This window comes from Medicago sativa, chromosome 7, assembly GCF_051527215.1.
Source record: "Medicago sativa cultivar Bolivia chromosome 7, Bolivia_mono, whole genome shotgun sequence".
Lineage (NCBI taxonomy): Eukaryota > Viridiplantae > Streptophyta > Magnoliopsida > Fabales > Fabaceae > Medicago > Medicago sativa.
In genome coordinates, this window is record NC_140755.1 from 56,959,725 (window position 1) to 56,981,135 (window position 21,411).

Sequence of the window (21,411 nt, forward strand, 5' to 3'; positions counted from 1 at the left end):
TTACCAAATTTATTTATTTATTGCTCCAATTCCTAATTGTCAAAAACGCGTTCTCACGTTTTGCCATCGGAAAGTTTCATTGGCTAAACATTTTTGGCAAACAAATAATGATAGATAAAAACAAATGTAGTGATTAACGTACATTAAATATATTAGGTGTTGAATTTAATTCAACACTTGCTGCATATTTCATCAGTCTAACCTTTTTTCACTTCACAGTTCACATGGCTTCGGTTAATCAAGAATTCAAGTACAACGTGTTCATTAGTTTCAGAGGCGAGGATACTTGTTATGGTTTCACTGGCAATCTCAAGAAAGCTGTTGATAACAAAGGAGTCAGAACTTTCATGGATGACGACGAGCTTCAGAAAGGAGATGAAATTACACCATCACTTCTCAAGGCAATTGATGAATCCAAGATCGTCATCGTTGTCCTCTCTAAAAATTACGGTTCTTCATCCTTTTGCTTACAAGAACTTTCTAAGATCCTTGATTCCATCAAAGATAAACGTCATTCCATTTTGCCAGTGTTTTATAAGGTGCATCCTTCTGATGTAAGAAAGTTGAAAAGGACTTATGGTGAAGCGATGGATAAACATGAGGCCAGCTTCAGTCATAACATGAATAATAAATGGAAGGCGTCTCTTCGTCAAGTTGCTAGTTTGTCTGGGTTTCATTACAAGAAAGGGTATATTTCTATCTTTTGTTTTTCATTCCTCTAGTGGAGTAGTTAGATGAATTGATTTACAATAAATAAGGAGAAAGTAATAGTTTAGATGAATCGAGTCCCAAGATTTGTAAGAGTTTATAGAGGTATTTATATATTATTTACCAACGTTGTCTTCTCATTGACAGATTTTTTCTTTTTTTGGGATCATTGACAGAAAAGTTTAAACTCACTTCTTGTAAGATGTTCAGTTAAATCTTTAACACTTACCATCCAAAAAATAGATTGGTTCTATTCGATAGTAAATCTCTTATCATTATTTATGTCTTTTACCAATTAAGCCTAATATATAAGTGTAAATAACATAGGCATATGCACTTGAATGACATATTTTCTCTTATCGGACAGGGAGGGGTATGGGCATGAGTTTATTGGAATGATTGTTGAAAAAGTGTTAAGAAAGATAAAACTCGTTGCATTACCTGTTGGTGACTACCCAGTTGGACTGGTGCCGCAAAAGCAACATGTGACTTCGCTTTTGAATGTTGGGTTTGATGATGAAGTCAACATGGTAGGGATCCACGGAATTGGTGGAATGGGGAAAACAACTCTTGCTCTATCAGTTTATAATTTGATTGCCCCTCAATTTCAGGGTTCCTGCTTTATTGAAAAAGTCAGAGAAAATTCACACAAAATTGGGTTGATATATCTCCAAAAGATTCTTCTGTCTCATATTTTTGGAAATAACATTGAGATAACAAGTGTTAGGCACGAAATTTCAATATTACAACATAGGCTCCAACAAAAGAAGGTTCTTTTGCTTATAGATGATGTTGACAAGGAGGAGCAATTAGAGGCTATTGCTGGAAGATCAGATTGGTTTGGCCTTGGGAGTAGAATCATCATCACGACTCGAGACAAACGGTTGCCAACATGTCATGGGGTTAGCCGTACATATGAGGTGAAGGGCTTGAACGACAAAGATGCTTTTGAGTTGGTTAGATGGAAAGCTTTTAAAAATGAATTTAGTCCAAGCTATACGAATGTTTTGTTAGCACAAATGCATACCGAAAAATTGGAAGTGAATGAACTGCTTAGATTGAAAGCTTTAAAGTCTGACAAAGGTTTTATAGGTTATGTGCATATTTTAGAACGTGCCGTAGCATATGCTTCTGGTCTTCCACTCGCTTTGGAAGTCATAGGTTCTCATTTTTTTAATAAGACAATAGAGCAATGTAAATGTGCACTAGATCGTTATGAAAGGGTTCCTGATAAAAAGATCCAAACGACACTACAACTGAGTTTTGATGCTTTGCAGGAAGAAGAGAAGTTGGTTTTTCTGGACATTGCATGTTGCTTCAAAGGATATAAATTGACAAGGGTTGAACAAATACTTCATGCTCATCATGGTGATATCATGAAAGATCACATTAATGTGTTGGCGGAAAAATCTCTCATAAAATCATGAAAGATCACATTAATGTGTTGGTGGAAAAATCTCTCATAAAAATAAGCGAGACTGGTAATGTGACATTACATGATTTGGTAGAGGATATGGGGAAAGAGATTGTTAGACAAGAATCACCGGAAGATCCTGGAAAACGTAGTAGGCTATGGGACTCTAAAGATATAAATAAAGTTTTAAAAGAAAATAAGATGAGTTACAATAATATGGATGGTTTGCCTTTTCATCTTTAACTTTGATTAATGTTACTAATGCTCACATTACCCTTTTGGTTTTATGCATTATAAATGTTATTAGTTGTCACATTATTACAAAAAGATGGAAAAGCTTACATTTTGACTGTTGGATTGAAGTAGAATGGGATGGAGAAGCTTTCAAAAAGATGGAAAATCTCAAAACACTAATTATTAAGCATGTTGATTTTTCTGAAAGTCCCAAACATCTTCCAAATAGTTTAGGAGTACTGGAATGGTGCATTTATCCTTCATCAGTTGTACCATCTCATTTTTATCCGAAGGAACTTGTTATATGCAATTTTCGCTCTTGCCTTGCATCAAATCAATTTGAGTGGGAGACCTTTTTCAAGAAGGTAAATGCAACATATTTATATCACTTACCTTATGTTAATAAATCTAGTTTAAGATTATTCATGTATTTCTTATTTGTTTTCATGTTTTTCTATTTCCATTTTTGTCTTTGCAGAAGTTCAAGAATATGAGAGTTTTAAATTTTGATCACTGTAAACTTTTAGCACAAATACCTGACATGTCTGGTCTCCCAAATTTAGAAGAATTTTCAATTCAAAATTGTAGGAATCTAATTACAATTGACAGATTGATTGGTTTTTTGAGTAAGCTTAAAATCTTGAGAGTTATAAGTTGCACTAAAATCCAGAGTGTTCCACCACTCAATTGGGCTTCACTGGTAGAACTCGATCTTTCACATTGTTGTAGTCTAGAAAGTTTTCCTCTCGTGGTGAATGGATTGTTCGAAGAACTTAAGATCTTGAGGCTTATACGTTGCATCAAAATCAGAATTATTCCACCTCTCAGATTGTTAGGTTCTCTAGAAGAACTCGATCTTTCACACTGCACTAGCCTCAAGAGTTTTTCACCTGTGGTTGATGGATTGATGGATAAACTTAAAACCTTGAATGTTAGAAGTTGTGTCAAGCTAAGGACTATTCCACTTCTCAAGTTGGATTCACTAGAAACACTTGACCTTTCATGTTGTACTAGTCTCGAGAGTTTTCCATGTGTGATGGATGTGTCGTTGGATAAACTTAAGTTCTTGAATATTGAATATTGCATCATGCTTCGGAGTATCCCACCGCTCAGGTTGACTTCGTTGAAACAATTCAATCGTTCATGTTGTCCAAGTCTAGAGAGTTTTCCAGAAATATTGGGAGAGATATACCACGACTTCTCTTGGATGAAACTCCCATAAAAGAATTGCCGTTTCCATTTCAAAATCTTACTCCACCTGAAACATTTTCTGATTTACCAAAAGAATTGCCGTTGCCATTTCCATTTCATAACTATTATGTTGATTTACCAAAAGAGTTGCTGCGAAGTCAATGCTGGTCGGATTTGCCATCGAGTATAGAACAAATGTGAGCACAATGCAGTCTTCACATGTAGAATATATTTGTCTCAGGAACTGCGAACTTTCAGATAAATGTAACATGAAGGATATTCAATTCAGTGACACGAAGGATATATTTGTCTCCGGAACTGCGAACAAATGTGAGCCCAATGCAATCTTCCATGTATTGAAAGAGGAAAGTAACATGAAGTATATTCGATTCAGTAACCCAATAAATGATGCTAACATTGTGTTGCACCCGGGATGTTGAAGTAAGTATATCATTCATTTACCCAAACTGTTGTAAATCTTTCTTCCTGTAGTGTAGAATGTTAAACTGTTATGGCTAGTTTTATGAGAGTTTTAGAATATGTTTCTCACAAATGATTATAAAAAATTTTCTCTTGCAAATGATTTCCGCTAATGTAACTTGGTTTGTCAATGCACGAAGAAGATAGCATTGGTCACTCTTTAGGAAAACCATTCCAAACAATGCTAGTTTAAAGGGAAGGCATGAAAAATCTCCATCATTAGTGGGTGAGATTATTGTGGTTTTACTCTATTAAATTCTGTCAAAACCACATCACTCCTATCACTAGAGAGCTCTTGCAGAAGATAATTATGAACAGTTTGGAATACACATGTTTTCTTGTTGATTATTATTGATAAACTGATTGGCTAACAATCCGATTTAGCTGTCATCTCTCTGTAGAAGAAGTGAAAACTAGTTGATTTTTTGGAGAAGTTTGTGCCAGACTTGATCTGTAAAATGTTGGTTTCTATTGGATATACTATATATAGTAGATGTTTATACGTTTATGTGAAAAATGAATAATAATTTATTTCAAGTTATGAATAATGTATAACCACTAATTTGTTTTATATAAATTATTATAACTTAATGAGCTAATGGGTTGAATACAAATTACAAATAAAAATAAAATATTACTACTAATAATAGTAAAGATACACTACTTATTCACAACCGTTTACAATATGTAGTGTAGCGCAGAGTTTATTTACAATCATTTACAATATGCAGCGCAGAGAAATTTGAACAAAATGATATTTTTCGCGATCCACAATTGACAACATTAAAGCGCACCATATGCAGTTAAATTTTAGACTATAGAGGATATTTCATTTGATTGATGGATTAAGGAAGTGACTGCAGTGTGTTCTAGTGCAGATGAAGTATATACTTCCTGAAGGTATAAAAATTTAAATGGTGATTGTTGTTGATAAGAGCTTATGTATGAAGCCGGATTTGACGATAACCTTGGTATTTGAAGCTGTAGATGCCACTCTGAACAGTGCTGATATTGGCTCTTCGAAGATGTTTTAATTGTAATTAAGCTGATTAATTTTTTCATTCAGCATCGTGAGGTAACATTTTTTATTTTTGGGATGTTGCCCTTGTTAATTGTATTTTCTGTATTTGATTTGGATTGTTATTTCAGATGCTTAGAATGCACAGTTCTGGAACCTCGTTGGATTGTGGAATTCAAGATTGCTATTGCAGTGGCATTTTGATTTTCATTCTCTGCAAAGTATTCTATGCTGTGATTTGTGATTCCATGGCATGGTATAGTTAGTTGAATAAGAAAGTATTGTATGAGATTTGTTGCATGTTTGGTTGTGCGTCCATTTTACAATTCTCGCGTCCAAATTAGGCTTTATGTGAGAATTTGAAAAATTGGACAAGATAAGCATACAATTAAGCAAATGATAATTACTTATAAAAAGCTGCGCACATTCAATAGATCCATACTCATTCGATAATGACCATAAAGTACTTCAATTAATTAAAGAGACAATCTAATAACCTCAACCATCGATTCAATATAGCTGACATTGATAACGGCTTGCTGATATCCAGTACATGTGTGCTCTTCTAGACTGCAATATTAATAAACACCATCAAAACATTATTTCAGCCAAATTGATCATACCATAAGTCCAACAAGGGTATTGAAATGTGAAACACACCAAAATCACTAACAGAAACATAAAAAGCAATGTAACATAGCAGCAAACATCATATGACTTATTTTGCTTCACCTAAAAACTTGTAGCACGTTAACTAAGCATGAAAGTAATTGTTCAAAGTTCAATTTGTATACCAAAGAAAGAAAAAAAACTCATTTAACTTCCCTCCTTGAAATAATGGAAGATATACTGTGTGGTAATTCTCATGCAGAAGCTGATAACAATATAATAGAATCCAAGTTATCATCAGCAGAAGCTAATAACATAATAAATTCAAACAATCATTTGAAGACTCTGATAACTAGTGTTACGTAACTTATGTCCATGACTTTTGAACTTGAAATTCCTTCATCTTCCATATAATGAGAAAAACACAGTCACAACAGCAGCAGAAAAACATATGGCTCTACATGCGGCACTTCATCAAAACCTTGAGGGGGCAACAACTCGAGTATGTCTTTGTCCCTAGATCAACCGAGATGATCATAAATCGGTTGATTGTAATATATTTCTAAACATAAAAAACTTAGGCCCCGTTTACTTTGCGAAAACATTTTCTACTTTCACGTAGTAAAATTTGTGTTAGTTTTGCTTGCTAAGAAAAAGATAATAGACACTTGAAGTAAACAATGTTGTTCATTTTTAGGAAACAATAATTCCAGAAATATGCATTATTCCTAACTAGCATTTCATCTTATGTAAACATCAAGTTAGAATAAACATATAATTTTAGATAATTTCTACATTCAAGATATAAAAATCCTATTCTGCATAAAGGTTTATGTCAACCTTAGCTAGGACTAAGATATCTAAAAAATGAAAAATACTTTCAACTGTGAGGAATTTTCCGCAATGGGCGAAAGCCTGACGGAGCAATGCCGCGTGGAGGTAAAAGGCCTACGGGTCATGAACTTCTTTTCCTATTGATTAAAAATTTCATACCTTTATTATATTCATAATTAGTATCTTTTACTATCTTTTCTTTAAATATTTAATTTAAAATTAAAATATTTATAAAGAATTTTATAATAATAAAATAATAAAGATAATAAATTCAGAATATATTTTTAGAAAGATACGAATATAATTAATATATAGGCAATTGCAATAAAATTGATATGGAAAAAATTTGCGTCCAATAGGATTTGAACCTATACCAAAGGTTTAGAAGACCTCTGTCCTATCCATTAGACAATGGACGCTTTTCTTTTTTCTTTTCCTTTTCACGAAATTTTCGTGAAAAGGAATATATATATATATATAGGGCATATCAAGTGAGAGGAGTAGTTATAATGAGAGATGAGAGACTTAATTGTCAGCTGTTGGATTAAAATCAACGGATGGTATTAATTTAGTGATTAAACAATGCACTTACACCCAATCTTTTCAATCTCACTGATCTTTTTCTTTTCCTTCAAAGATCTGCACGTGCTACCTTTTTCCTTTTCTTTTTCACGCCCATTAAACTTCCTCCTTTTCAGATTCAGTGTTATCAAATTATTTTCCCAGTTCTTGTATAGTGTTCTCAATTCTTTAAAGACCCATTCTTCTTGATAAAGAAAGAGCTCCATCTAATCATGATTTTAGTAGTTGTAATCCATAAACATTAGTTTCATTTATGCAGGAAACAAGCAATGAAAAGAAATATGAAAGAAAAATTACAATTTTTAAAGAATTATGAAGGCAATTTCAATCTTGGAGGACGAATTAAGAACACACCTTCTTTCAATAATTTTGGAAAATCGAATTAAGAATTAAGCCTTTTTGTAACCCACAAATTCACGTTTCAATTTCCCCTAACCTAAAAACCCAAAAAATGGGTCTTTTTATTTGTGAAGGTGATAGTGAAGTGGTTAGAATTCTCCTCGTCGTTGGTGTTCCTAATCGTCGGAGTTTGTCGGCGCTGTTCCTGTTCGTTTTTGGATCTAAGTTTTGATGTTCTGGATTATTATATTTTCATATTACTTTTTAAATTGGATTATTTGGTTGTTAAATTAATGAAAGAACAACTAGAAATGTATTTTAGTGATGAACCAAATGGAGGAGGAATACGGTAAAGAAGGAGATGAAGAAAACTGAATCTGGAAATGAGTAAAGGAAGGGATGATGGAGAAATTGAGCAATATTAAAGCACATAAGTCACCACAATAAGAGTTTTAATGTGAGCCATTGATTTTGATCTAATGGTCCAGATTAATTCCTCTCATCCTCTCATTATAGCAATCCACACCTCAAGGTGTGATTTCCACTTTTTAGTTATAACTTTGCTAAAAGACACCATATAAATTAGTTAGTGTCTTTTAGCAAATACTCATAGAATAACTTGCTAAAAGACACCTTCATAAAAGGTGTCTTCTAGCAAAACCCATATATATATATATATATATATATATATATATATATATATATATATATATATATATATATATATATATATATATATATATATATATTTCTGATCTTTCTTTTAGAGATGCCAAGTCTTGAACCGAGAACCACAAGGTTGAGGAGAGAATCTTGCTACCAAGTGACCTCTCAGGAAACTGGCATATACTCCTGATCTTACAATATGTTAAAAGAATGGTACACAAACCACTTCTAAAAAAAAAATTAAACTAGTTTGTTAATGAAAAAAGCATTAGAAGCTACACAAACTAGAGCAGAATTTAACATTTCTTGTTTCATGTTCCCAAAAATCAAGCTTGATTTTAGGAAATAATGTGCCAAAGCATGTTCAATATATATGAAAACCTTTTTAACAGGAAATTAAGTAAATTCCCACAATGACATATCTAAAGTTTTTAATCTTCTATTCTAAAAACTGCCAGCCGTTTACATAGGATTTGGGAGCCTATATTCTCTCCTAACCACCCTCTGCCAAGGAGTACAAAAATTACTCTTCCTAGATTAGCCCCATCGGTGAACACATACATACTATTAACACGGCGAGTAATGTCGAGATCTGCTTTTCTGGTATGCAATATTAAAAATCGTCGTAATGACTGTGATAAGCAGGCTCGAAAATGTGTTTGACTTGCCAATTTTTTCTTTGTAATAAAGTTCATACTCTTGTGACTGTTAATACTTAATAGGAAAGGGAAAAAAGGGTTTTTATAAATCCAAATCATCATGCCACAATCCCATCAAAGGTATTGAATTGTGAAACAAACCAATTCAATAATTGAAACATGACAAACAATGTAACAACTGACAATGCAGCAAACATCATATCACCAATTATACTTCAATCAAGATACTTGTAGTATGCTGATTAAGCCTGAAAGAAATTGTTCCCAATTCAATTTATGTACTAAAGAAAAATAAAAAAACTTATTCAAGTTTTTCCTATGAAATAATTATGAGATATACGATGTGTAGTAAATAGCTTTTGAAATTTCACCATACCTTAAACCCTATCCTAAAAGAAGTTCAACAGACCGAAGGGAATAAATTTATTACCAAATGACAAGAATTTTAAAACAGCATAATGAATTGACATAACTTCAAACAAGTAAATAGTTGCAAAGAAACTTACTTTCAACTAGTCGAAACCAAGCTTTCAACATATTCCTTGTTTTTAGCTTTCTCTCCTATATTAGCTCTCAAATTATAGAAAATTGCCTGCTCAGCTTCATCCCATACAAGTATAAGCGTATCGCCATCATCAGAAAGACACAATGGGAACAAGACGAAGCCCCTAACGGCATCATAATCAATTGGGAGACTCTGATAACTAATTTTGAGAAACTGAGTCCATGACTCTTCAACTTCAAATTCCTTCATTTGCCATATGATAAAATCAGTTCCAAGAAAATCATGACAAAAACAAAGGGAATCCATCAAAACAACAAGAGTCGGACTGGTTGGAGTTCAGTGAGTTTGGTTGAAGAGAATTCATTAGGAAGGAATTCAGAGCTCTGCTGCTACAAATGTTGTGCTGTTTGAGTTTTAAGATCGCAACCCTAACTGATATCTTAGAGGGTTCATAATCATAGTCTATTATTGTTATTTTTTACTAATATACTCTTTCTGTTAGTTTGACACTTTATTTGTAGTTTTATCATAAAAATAGACCGTATTTATTCCCTAAAAAAAATAAAAAATAAACAGACCATATTTAATTAATTTTTAATCAATATAAATGACATCATCCGTTTCTTTTTTAGTGTCGTTTGATACTTAATTTTCTTTTTTAAAGATGATATTTATTTTTTGTTCTTAATTAACTGTTGGGTTAATATTTTAAGCTACCATTCGTCAGTTATACCCTTTTTCAATTACTCATATTTTTTTCTTCAATAAAACTAACTAATCATATGTATTTGAAAAATTCAAGTTTCTTTTTTAGCAAAATGTTTTTTTTAAAAAAACTTTTGTTACCTATAGTAACACAGTTTGTTAACTAGGCACACCAACATGGCAACATCTATTCATTTGAAATTAGTGATTTTATTTTTATGAACAAAAATTTAGGTGAGTTGGACTCGGGGCTCACTAGAGGCAGTGCAAATCTTAAAACTCAATGAACTCTGACACAGATACTTAAAGATTATCCGCCAATGACATCTTCATGTCGACAACGTGAGTTGAACCTACACCCGTATAAGTTAAGATAACATCAAAGAGTAATTTAACAGATTGTTTTTTGGAGGCACACTACAAGAAATGTTGCATATTGCCAGGGAACAATGCCAGGAGCAAGAACTCCTGGCAAATTTGCCAGGAGCAATGTCAAGGACGCCCCTGGCAAAATGTCATAGCAAAATATGGGACCACCTTTTCGTGAACCAGGGGTAAGCCCCTCACAAATTTCAATAACCCCTGGCAAAATTTAAGGCCCAAAATCAAATTCAAAGAGGGAACAGGAAAATGCAGGCGTTGCAGTGAAAAAAACATGGGGTTGCCCTTGTTTATTATTATTATTATTATTACCCTTGTTGTCAAAAATACTCTTTCCTTATACTCTTCTCCCTGCTGCTGCTGGCTTGCAACTTCTTCTTCTTCTTCTTTTTGCTTGAACCCCACTTCCCAATTCTTTCAGCCACCACAACTTCACCATCATACCTCCTTCCACCACACCACAGCCACCATTGAAACCCTCTCCTCCCCCTCTTCAAAAACTACTCATTTATTTTATCGATTAGTTAGATTTGAAAAACCCCAATCATCACCTTCTCTCTTAATTTCTAGTCACTATGATCCTCTTTTTGAGAAACCAAACCCACCATCTTCTTCCTCATGATGTTAGCAACAAAACCCCTTGGTTTATTTCATGATCGGAGAACTTTCACCCGCAACCACCGTGCCGGAGATCACTGCCATCGCGTCGGAAAAATCAATTGCGGCCTTTTCATCCCTTTCTATTCTTCTTCTTGGTGAGTTCTCTCTTCTTTCTCTTCTCTACACTATATTTTAGAAGTTTTATATTTATTTTTGGATTTTTGCTTAGATACACTAATTGAACATGTTATTTTTGTTAAATTGATGATTTTTAAGCTTCCTAATAAGGCCCAAGGGGATATATTAGAATTGGTTGTTGTTTGGGTTTTGTTTGGTACTATTGTATCATTGAAAATCATAATTTAGAGTAACTTAGACATAAACAATTTTCTTTGGAATTTGATAACGTGTAGACTTTGATGTGGATTGAACTTTAATCCTTGAATTGATGCTTTTGTTGGGATAACTTGTTGGAAATTAGTAATGGTAACTAATCGTATTAGTAAAATCACATTTAAAGTGATGTGGATTCAAAGTAATATGAAGAATTCAATATTTGATGTATTGATTCTTGTACTTTGTTCTAGTTTTCGTGTCTTTGTTAAGTTGTGTACGACTTATCGTCGTTTGAATTACAAGAAAAGAGAATCCATCCTTTGATGAGGAGGATTCATATGTAAACCAAATATATAAATCTTAGATTATACAGAGCAAGGTAATTAGTAAATGCTGTCATTGAGGGTTTGGATCCATAACAGCAAAACAGATTTACTCTGTTGCCACTCTGACAGAAGTGTGCTTTCATATTCAGTGGCATAATGTTTTTCAGTTAGATTATGTTTGGTTAGATTATGTTTTTCAGTAAAGAACAGTGTTGTAACTTGTTTGTAATGTACCTCTTTGAGGGTATGCATTCAACAATATTGTTGTAATGAAAGTAGGATGGGTGATTTGCAATATAAGGAAGGAAGAAAAAGAAGAGAGATTGGTACATGTTATTCATTTCTTACCTACTGAGGTTGACTTTCAGGCTCCCACACCTAATCCTTTTTAGGCCTAACTATATTTCTAATCCATCAAATGTGGTAATTTTAGCTTTTGGCCTAACTATGTTATTATTCCATCAGTCACTGAATTTTGAGTTTGAGGTTGGTTCGCTTACATTATACTTTCACTTAATCATCTTCATCAAAACCTTAAGCACACAAGTCTTTGCAGCATAGGGCTCCAAATTCTTTATAATAAACTTATAGGTTTCATAGTGATGTAACATGGTAGGCACGTTTCAATATTGCAGAGATAGGATCTGAGATTATATCAGATTGTGCTAACTTCTAAATAATGCACTGCTATGTACAAAACTGAATTTTTGTGAATGTCTTGTGTCTTATCTTGTATTTTGATGCTCATGAATCACTGAACTTGTGTAATTTTGCATTGTTTCATGTCATTTATATATGTGTACCTGAATTTCATGTGTTAAACTTGAACTAAACCTTAAGTTAGATATTTTTTTCATGTCATTTATCTATGTGTACCTGAATTTCATTCTAATTTGGTTTTGTTGGCACAGGAGGATACGCTACATGATCTTAATTGATGTGGATCTTCCTAAACATATGTTATACCATCTTCCCGCATAGAACACATCGCAACACAGTTATGCACCACTGATGCACCACAGTTATGAGGATTCGAAGAGTTTTCGTATGCAATTGGACTGATATGGACATCTAATACTCAAGAGTTGAAGCACTTGATTTGGTACACATCCAAAGGCAATGATTTTGAGTTAATATTTTCTTCCTTTTTCTGTAGCTATTTCAATTAATAAATCAACTTTGTTATTTACCAATGGAGTTCTATAGTCCCCATACATTTGTGTTGTTGCAATCATATATAAAAATAATTGAATATGTTTGATGTCTCCGTCATAATTTATTTTATTCATAAATGAATGATGTTATACTATTGTTTATATCTTGTAATTTTGTAATATGTATTTAGGCTTGTGTTTTTGTTTTGTTGAAGTTAATTTGTATAATTTGTTGAAGTTAATTTTAAAATTGTTTTAATTATTAAATTTTAATATTTTGATTTTTTAAACATTTAAAAAAAGTTTTTAAAAAAAAATCGTACACATTTTGCCAGGGGTTAATGATGTGATCATCTGCAAAAGCCTGCATTGACCAGAATACGTCAGTAAAGCCTGCAATCATGCAGACACAGTTTTCTAGGGGTTGAGCCAGGGCCTGTTCCAGGAGCGCATTTGCCAGGAGCTAAAGCCCTGGCAGGGTCATTTGCGATGAGCAGATTTGCTGGGTATTCTGCTCCTGGCAAAACTCCTGGCGAACGTCCATTTGCCAAGGCTTTCTGTATTTTGCCAAGGCTTCTGCCCCTGGCAAAATGCAACATTTCTTGTAGTGGCAGTTCTACACAAAAGAACATCTTTGATTTGGTTTGCTTCTATTTGAGTAATATGGAAGGTAAGAAAATTCCATGGTGTTCCAATAAGTACGCAACATGTCTTGGACAGTTGTGAAGAAAATCAAAGAATCTCAAGGTTGAAGATGAACAAGCAAAGAGAATTGTGGAAACTAAACTTGTTATTTCACAATGAGGATTGAGGATACAACAATTTATAGGGAAAATGTGAACTAGCTAATCTTATACATGCTTGATTACCACAAGAAGGAAAATGCGGGAAAAGTTGTCATGTTACTAACTGATGAGTTGGAAGTTAGTTATAAGGCAATTATTCGTGATAATTGGATAACTTGCATTGCAAGCTATCTGAGAGTTCATGCTTTTTCTTATTGTTTGGTGTCTGAGTTATTATTCTTCAATAACAGTGGTATGTTTGTGGATAGTAGACTGCTCACGGATCGGAACCTACTGTTGAATTTTGGGAATTCTTGTAGCGATGGAAGCAGTGGCGGAGCCAGGATTATTGTAAAGCCCGGGCAAAAAAAATTTGCAACACATTTATAGAGGTTTACATAAGAAATTGCGAACAAATAATCAAAAAATCTAAAAAAATTGACTAATTTATAGGGGTTTATATAATAAATTCATAGGGATTTACATAAGAAATTGCAAAAATATTTGGCCGGAGCCCGGGCGAGTGCCTGGGGTCGCTGGGCCATAGAACCGCCCTTGGATGGAAGGGTGTTCAAAAGGTATCAAATGTGTCTATTGTTGTCAAAATCCCGACTTAAATCCTAAAATCCAGGATTTTGCTACTTTCTTCACCTTCAACGACTCAAATCCATAGTAAAAATCCCAAAATAAGCAAAATCCATCGATTTTGATTGCGATTTTATGATTTCTTATAAACTAAGTCATTTATGACTATATACTATTTGTAACATATATTTAGTATTATTTTTTTTGGTAAAATCCATCGATTTTGATTGCGATTTTAAGATTTCTTGTATCGATTCTACAAAAGTCCTTGAATAAAATTCTTCAATTTTGATTGCGATTTTACGAATCCCGATTTTGCTATTCCCATTCGACTTGAAGTAAAGTACCAATTTTGACAACCTGTCTAACACTTCGGAGCCTCGGTGTAAAATGTATTGGTGTTTAGTAGGTGTATTCAATCAATGTAAAACTCATTGGATGGTTGTTCAATTTGGGCTGCTCTGGTTTTTGACAGCAGCCTACCGTTTCTGCATAATTTTTAGGTGCCGGTTAGTGTTTAGTTTAAGCTATGTTACTTGAATGTGGTTGACAGCAATTTTGGTATATCTTTCATTAGAAGTTGGCGGCTGTAGGCGTTGACTGATGAGATTAGAGGTCTAAGGGAAAACATGTTAGGTGGAGCAATGTGTTGCAATAGATTATGTTATGTGTAGGTTGAGGAATTGTCTGGTGCAGTTTGGCGTTGGTGTTGGTACGTATAAATGGATGTTGTACCACTTTATGTTTACATGATGCTTTTTAACATTGTTGATGTAAAGAATCATTTGTGTTTCTTTGGATCTTTCAACTTAGCATGTCTTATGTTTGGTTCGGAACAGTACCTTAATAAAATTATGACATTGGCATATCTAAGAGTTCTTAAAATCTTCTAGTCTTAAAAATGAATATATGCATTATGAAATATAATTATCTTAAACATAAAGAAAGCTAATATATGAAGAAAAAAAAACTATCGAGATCACCGATAGAGCATGATGTTTGTAAAACTTATTAGAGGTGAGACAATGAATGAACACACTATAGTGTAAAATTATTCACAGCAACTGTGGATCAATGCAAAGTATTAACACCATTCCTAGATATATGCTCCATCCATCAGCGCAAATCAATACAGATGGTAATTTCTTATAAAAGTCGTGCACATAACTTTTTTTTTTGTGCATGAATGTGAAATTTAACGATACGTGAAATAAACAGTTTATCCAAAAGTTGATTTTGTACGAAATATGTCCAATGGTGTCAATAGATCGAAACAGTGAACATAAAGCATTTTATTTTAATAAATTTAAGAGACAATCTAACAACCTCAAACACCCATCCAACAAAAGTGAAATTGTCAACATGCTGATTCATGTCCAGTAGTTGTTCTCTTCTAGGCTGCCAATTCAAAAACACCGAGAAGGCCGGGTTCTAAAACGTGTTGGACTTGCCAACCTTTTCAACTTCAATGGAATTCTTTCTTTTGTGTCTGATTCTGGTAATAGAAAAAGGAAAAACAGTCTTAGAGCCAAATGAACATACCATAAGTCCAACATATTGAAATGTGAAACGCACAAAGTCATTAACAGAAACATGAAAACAATATAACAAGGCAGCAAACATCGTATGCACCCCATTATAGAAAATTGCACGAAAATTCTCTCGACTCTCTTAAGAGATCAATTTGAAATTTCACCATACTGTCAAACCCTGTCCTATGCACAACAATGATGCGAGTTTCAACCAAGTAGAAGCCAATAAATTTATTATGAAAGGACAAGAATTTTTAAACAACATACGTTCAAACAACTAAATAGTTAAAAAGAAACTTACATTCTATTAGGTGAAATCAAGCTTTCAACACACTCCTTGGCACGAAACCACTGTATTCGATTGGTAATTCTTGTTTTCTCTACTTTATTATCTCTCAAATTATAGAGAATTGCTTGCTTATCGTTATCCCATGCCAATATCAATGTATCTCCATTTTCAGAAAGACACAATGGCAACAAGAGAAATTCAGGACGGAACAACATGTAACTAGGGCCTTGATAAACAATTGAAAGTCTACGGTAACTAATTTTAAGGAATTGAGTCCAGGAGTCTTCAACTCCGAATTCCTTCATCTGCCATATAATAAAGTGAGTTTTATGAAAATCATGAGAAAAACAAATGGAGTCCATCAACACAACAAGGGTCGGCTCAACAGGTGGCACTTTATCAAAACCACGAGGCAGACGAAGTTGACGGTATGTCTCAGTACTCAAATCAAGGGAGATGATAACAAATTTGTCAATCGTAATATCTTTTCAAGCATAGTTATATGGAGACTCGTTTCTGGTGTTTTGAACGACCATCCAGTTAAGACTACCACTCACATACACACCATTATTAATAGCCATATGAGTATAGCGAAAAACAGAAGTGTTAAGAGAAACCAACGGGAAACTTTGAATAATTCTCCAAACACCATCACCCAAATTGTAAACTCTCACTTCCCTAGCCTTTGGAAAGAGTGCCACAATCTTATAAGTATCGGTTGAATTATGATAACCAAACCAAAATTTCCAAGATCTATCGGTTTGAATAGGAGGACGAGGGTTACCACTGTGAAACTCACTGCGAAGAAACACTATTTTTTCAGAAAATATCCTCGTTGCTGGGTTCCATATATAGAAAAAAATCTCTTCATAATGACCGGTGAAAACAAAACTATGCAAGCAGAGCAATCCATTAGAAGAACCAATGACTTTAAGGAGTCTGGTGGGTCCATTGTGAGAATTCAACCGGAAGTAAGGGTCATCCGCTAGGGTAAGGGATGATTTGTTGTGGAGTAAACGACGAACTGGGAAAGGTAAGATACTGGTATAATCATGAAATAATGTGATGTGTTTGTTTTTTGGGGATTGCTTGAAGTGTAAGTCGACGAAAGTGGGACCGGAGATGAGAATTTTCCATGATTTGCAGACGCACTTAAATCGCATCAGAGATTTCACCGGGAGATATGACAGGACTTCTGTGATTAACTCATTAGGGAGAAATAAGCGCGACTTTACTTGAGTGCCATTGGAGTTTCGCGACATTCCTCGAGTGCCGTTGGAGTGCCGTGACTTGGTGGCTTGCGGAGGTTTCATTAGAGTCAAAGCTTTGCTTTGCTGCGGCTCGAAACCTTGTGCTGTTGGAGTTGAAGACTACTCTGAACCCCCTAACTAACAAACTACGCTTAAGCAAGAAATATTGAGACGTGTTTTTTTTTTGTTACAAGATTGTCAATTAAGTATCGTTTATCCTCAAATTATAAAAGTTGCATCTTTTTAAATTTGTGTTTTGTAACAAAAAAAAAACTTTTTAGAGAAGAGATAAAGCAAGTGTCAAAAGATTGAGGAATTTTGTAACCAACAATTTCTTTTATATAGTTACTCTGCTCCTTTTTAAAAGTTGCATCTTTTTAAATTTGTGTTTTGTAACAAAAAAAAAAACTTTTTAGAGAAGAGATAAAGCAAGTGTCAAAAGATTGAGGAATTTTGTAACCAACAATTTCTTTTATATAGTTACTCTGCTCCTTTTTATTGCGCTAACATTTGAATCATTATTAACTGTGTTTTTTATATGAAATCTTGATTTGGATTAAACTTAAAAATATAAATTTTTGTTGTTTTCAAGTTATAACAAATCAAACTAATCATATTATTTATTTCAATGACATCAACAATATAATAAAAAAAATATAATCTAATTTTTTTTAATGAAACCAACAACGATCTTTATTATAGAAAAGTTGTTTAAGGGTATAATTGGGATAATGAAAAGGTAAGTATAAATATACTCAACTAGTTTGTTACACTTTTTAAATGATAAAGGAAAAAAACAGACACACACACACACACACACATATATATATATATATATATATATATATATATATATATATATATATATATATATATATATATATATATATATATATATATATATATTCATATCGTGTTTGTTTCATTTTAATATATTTAATATTATTCTTATCTATTTGTTACATTTCAAAATTGAGGGCATTTTTGGAAAGAAAAGTCAGCCTAAAAGAGCTAAAGAGTTGTTTTTTTATATATAGTATAGATATCCAAACAAACCAAATAATTTTTTTAAAATAATTTTTATTACGATAAACAAACACAATATATTTTGATTTTTTTATAAAATCTTTAAAAAACAATCTCTGAATTATTGAATGTCAAAATAACTGTTATTCTAATCTTTAACAAACAGAGAGAAAATAAGTATCAAAAGATGAATACAATTTTGTAACAAAAAAATGCTTTTATATAGTTGTATCAAAAACAAACTAATTTTTTGAAAGAATTAATATTTATTACAATAAACAAACACAAAACTAATTCTTATTTTTAATATAGCCTCTAATAAATAATCTCTAAATTATTAAATGTCAAAATCACTTTTTTATAATTTTTAACAAACGAACCCTATATTTAATATACATGTACAAAAAAAAAAGTTTTATGAGGTACAGATTGGGAATCATTTTCTATTGCTATGATTAGAAAAATTCGATCAAGCCGGAACCTCGGCAATGAAAACGATGCTGCAAAATCAAGAGTCATAACTGAAATGAACCAGTATTAGAGAAGACCATTGAAGATGGAGAAGAAAGATGCATCCATGAAATTTTACCTTTACTGGGAAATACCGTTGATGCAGAATAGACAACATTGAAACGAAGAAGAGTCGCAAGGAGAATAGGATTAGGGGAATTATATTTAACGAGGAGGGGAGATGAACAATCGAAAGCAATAAGAAAGACTCACAAGGCAGTGAGAAAAAGAGCAAAGAGGTTGGAGTCGACCCAAAACCTCTGCTTGAGCCACCAGATTTCGAATCTCCTACAACTCCGCTCGGCCAGCCGTGTGATAAATTGCTTCTTCATCTTCCATGTTCACGAGTCCATTGCAATTTATCACACGGTTGAGTTGCGTTTTCCTCAAAGAACTTTCAGCCACCACGATCCAACCATCGGATGTCCCAATAAAATCCGGTAAATCTACCTTCTAAGCCCATATCTTGTCCATATTTAGTAACATTGTATATTAAAATAACTGACTGCATCAGCGGATGCCCTATCAATGCCACATGATACCTTACTGTATTTATGACAAGGAAAATAGTGGTACCTTACTGTACAAGGCACATGTATTTCCCAAGTATCGGGAAATAGACGTGTACTTTTTATAATCAAACTCTTGCACATCAATCAAAATACTTGTAGTGTGCTAACTAAGCTTAAAAGAAGTTGTTCAAAATTGAATTCATGTATCAAAGAAAAAATAAAGGGAGATATGGTGTGTAGTAAAATTCTCACGACTCTTAAGAAATCACTGTGAAGTTTTACCACGCCATCAAACCCTGTCCTAAAACAAGACAAACAGACAGATCTTTATGGAAAAGCTAAATAAAAACTTTTAAAAATTAAGATGAAAATCACCAATTGCTTCCACATTTGTGAAGAAATCATCTATGTCACTTTGTTGGCATTCTCATATGGAATCAACTCATGGTTTGTTCTGCCAATAATTACTGAGGGTCTAAATCCCTCAATAATGCAATTTTGAATTGGTTAGTAATTTGAGGAATTCTTGTAGTGTCTGTCAAAGTAACACAGTTTGTCAGTTATAGTCACACCAACATGGCAAGGAAATAATAACATAAGCAACAAACTAGAGAAAAGGTATAAAGAATTCCAAAATGACCCAAAGAAATTCATGAAAATATACTTTTACAGCAGTACTATAGGAAACATCTTTCAATGGTTGTTTTAAATTCATTATAGATAAATAACAACAATATTCTACTTTTACTGTCTAGAAAATAATTAAGTCCATTATACTATGCATTTTCATATATCTCAACATTGACTATGGTAAAGAAGAACAAAATCTCTCAAAAATGACCTTAACTTTAGAAGTTTGCAGTCATCTTTTAACAGATAAAAAGGGCTACTTCATATATATTTTTGGCTTAATTACTCTTTTGGTCCCTTAACTTATTTTTTGGTTTCGTTTTGGTCCCTTAACTATTAAAAGTTTCGTTTTGGTCCCTTAACTTACTTTTTGGTTTTATTTTGGTCCCTTAACTATTAAAAGTTTCGTTTTGGTCCTTTAACTTATTTTTTGGTTTCGTTTTGGTCCCTTAACTCTTCCTCCGTCAACCACTTTGGTCCTGTATGTTAGGATGAATGTATTAGAGTTAAGGGACCAAAACGAAACTAAAAAATAAGTTAAGGGACCAAAACGAAACCAAAAAATAAGTTAAGGGACCAAAACGAAACTTTTAATAGTTAAGGGACCAAAAGAAAACCCAAAAAAAAGTTAAGGGACCGAAACGAAACTTTTAATAGTTAAGAGACCAAAACGAAACCAAAAAATAAACTAAGGGACCAAAAGAGTAATTAAGCCTATATTTTTTATCTTACAATTTGTTAAAAGAATGGTTAACTAATTCTCAAGAAAAAATCCATTTGTTTGTTTTACAAGTGTTTTTTGAATCTGCTCTAATCATCAGCCTGAATTTTAAATATAATTAATGACCCTGTAATTTCCTTTTCATGAAATAAAATCAAGAGCAGGATTTAAACTTTCTTGTCACAAAAAATGAAGCCTGATTTTGGAAAATAATGTGCTAAAAATTGCCCAATCATGTGTGTTCTTTCATTATTCTGGGTCTTGATAATGAAAGAAATCATTCTGACAGAAAATAATGCCAACACTGAAACAATACCTAAATTAAAAGCATTAATCTTCGTGTCTAAAGATTTTAAAATGTGAATTTTACTATTATTTTTTTAAACTCAGGATCCATCCCTAGGACCGACTAATCCGTGGGGTTCAATCCCGCCGTCCACTTGCGGGCACCTCATTTGAAGCCAAAGCAAAGCTATGTATGGATTAGCCCATCCAAACTGGCACCAAGGGGAATTGAACATGAGACTTTTGAGAGGAGCACGCTTTAAGATCCCACGCCAACACCACTAAGCCAACTCAAGTGAGAGTACTGATTTATTATGAGAGCATGATGTGTACTTTTAGAGGGCGAAGCAATAAATTTACAGCAAGACAACCCAATGGGTACAAAAAGTTGTTTTCCTAGATTGGCCCCTTCAATAAACACACATACAAGTATTAAAAATCATAATGATAATTGATAATAGAAAAAGGAAGGAGGTTCTTATAAAGCATAATGACCACACCACAATTCCAACAATTGTAATGAAATGTGAAACTCCCCAAGTCAC

The 21,411-nt window shown here is 33.1% G+C and overlaps 1 protein-coding gene, 1 long non-coding RNA gene, 1 other non-coding gene and 1 pseudogene across 3 annotated transcripts; 2 read left to right on the forward strand and 2 right to left on the reverse strand.

Moving 5' to 3' along the window:
* Positions 1 to 224: 224 nt before the first annotated feature.
* LOC146906994 (disease resistance protein RUN1-like) lies at positions 225 to 2,384 on the forward strand. Its single transcript, XM_085725375.1, has 3 exons — positions 225 to 688; positions 1,076 to 2,096; positions 2,144 to 2,384. The coding sequence occupies exons 1-3, from the start codon at positions 225 to 227 to the stop codon at positions 2,363 to 2,365; spliced, it is 1,707 nt and encodes a 568-aa protein (XP_085581501.1). The 3' UTR covers positions 2,366 to 2,384.
* A 4,451-nt stretch (positions 2,385 to 6,835) lies between these two features.
* Positions 6,836 to 6,907, reverse strand: TRNAR-UCU (transfer RNA arginine (anticodon UCU)). Its single transcript has one exon. It is a non-coding gene; the product is annotated as a tRNA-Arg (tRNA).
* Positions 6,908 to 10,510: 3,603 nt separating this feature from the next.
* LOC146906996 (uncharacterized) lies at positions 10,511 to 12,841 on the forward strand. The gene is made up of 2 exons (XR_015019580.1): positions 10,511 to 11,080; positions 12,499 to 12,841. It is a non-coding gene; the product is annotated as an uncharacterized LOC146906996 (long non-coding RNA).
* A 2,701-nt stretch (positions 12,842 to 15,542) lies between these two features.
* On the reverse strand, positions 15,543 to 17,194 carry LOC146906997 (F-box/kelch-repeat protein At3g06240-like; annotated as a pseudogene).
* Between the last annotated feature and the right edge of the window lie 4,217 nt (positions 17,195 to 21,411).

Coding starts and splice junctions, on each gene's coding strand:
- LOC146906994 (XM_085725375.1), top strand. CDS start 225: ATGGCTTCGGTTAATCAAGAATTCAAGTACAACGTGTTCATTAGTTTC. Junction 689..1,075: donor GGGTTTCATTACAAGAAAGG/GTATATTTCTAT, acceptor CTTATCGGACAG/GGAGGGGTATGGGCATGAGT. Junction 2,097..2,143: donor GTGATATCATGAAAGATCAC/ATTAATGTGTTG, acceptor ATGAAAGATCAC/ATTAATGTGTTGGTGGAAAA.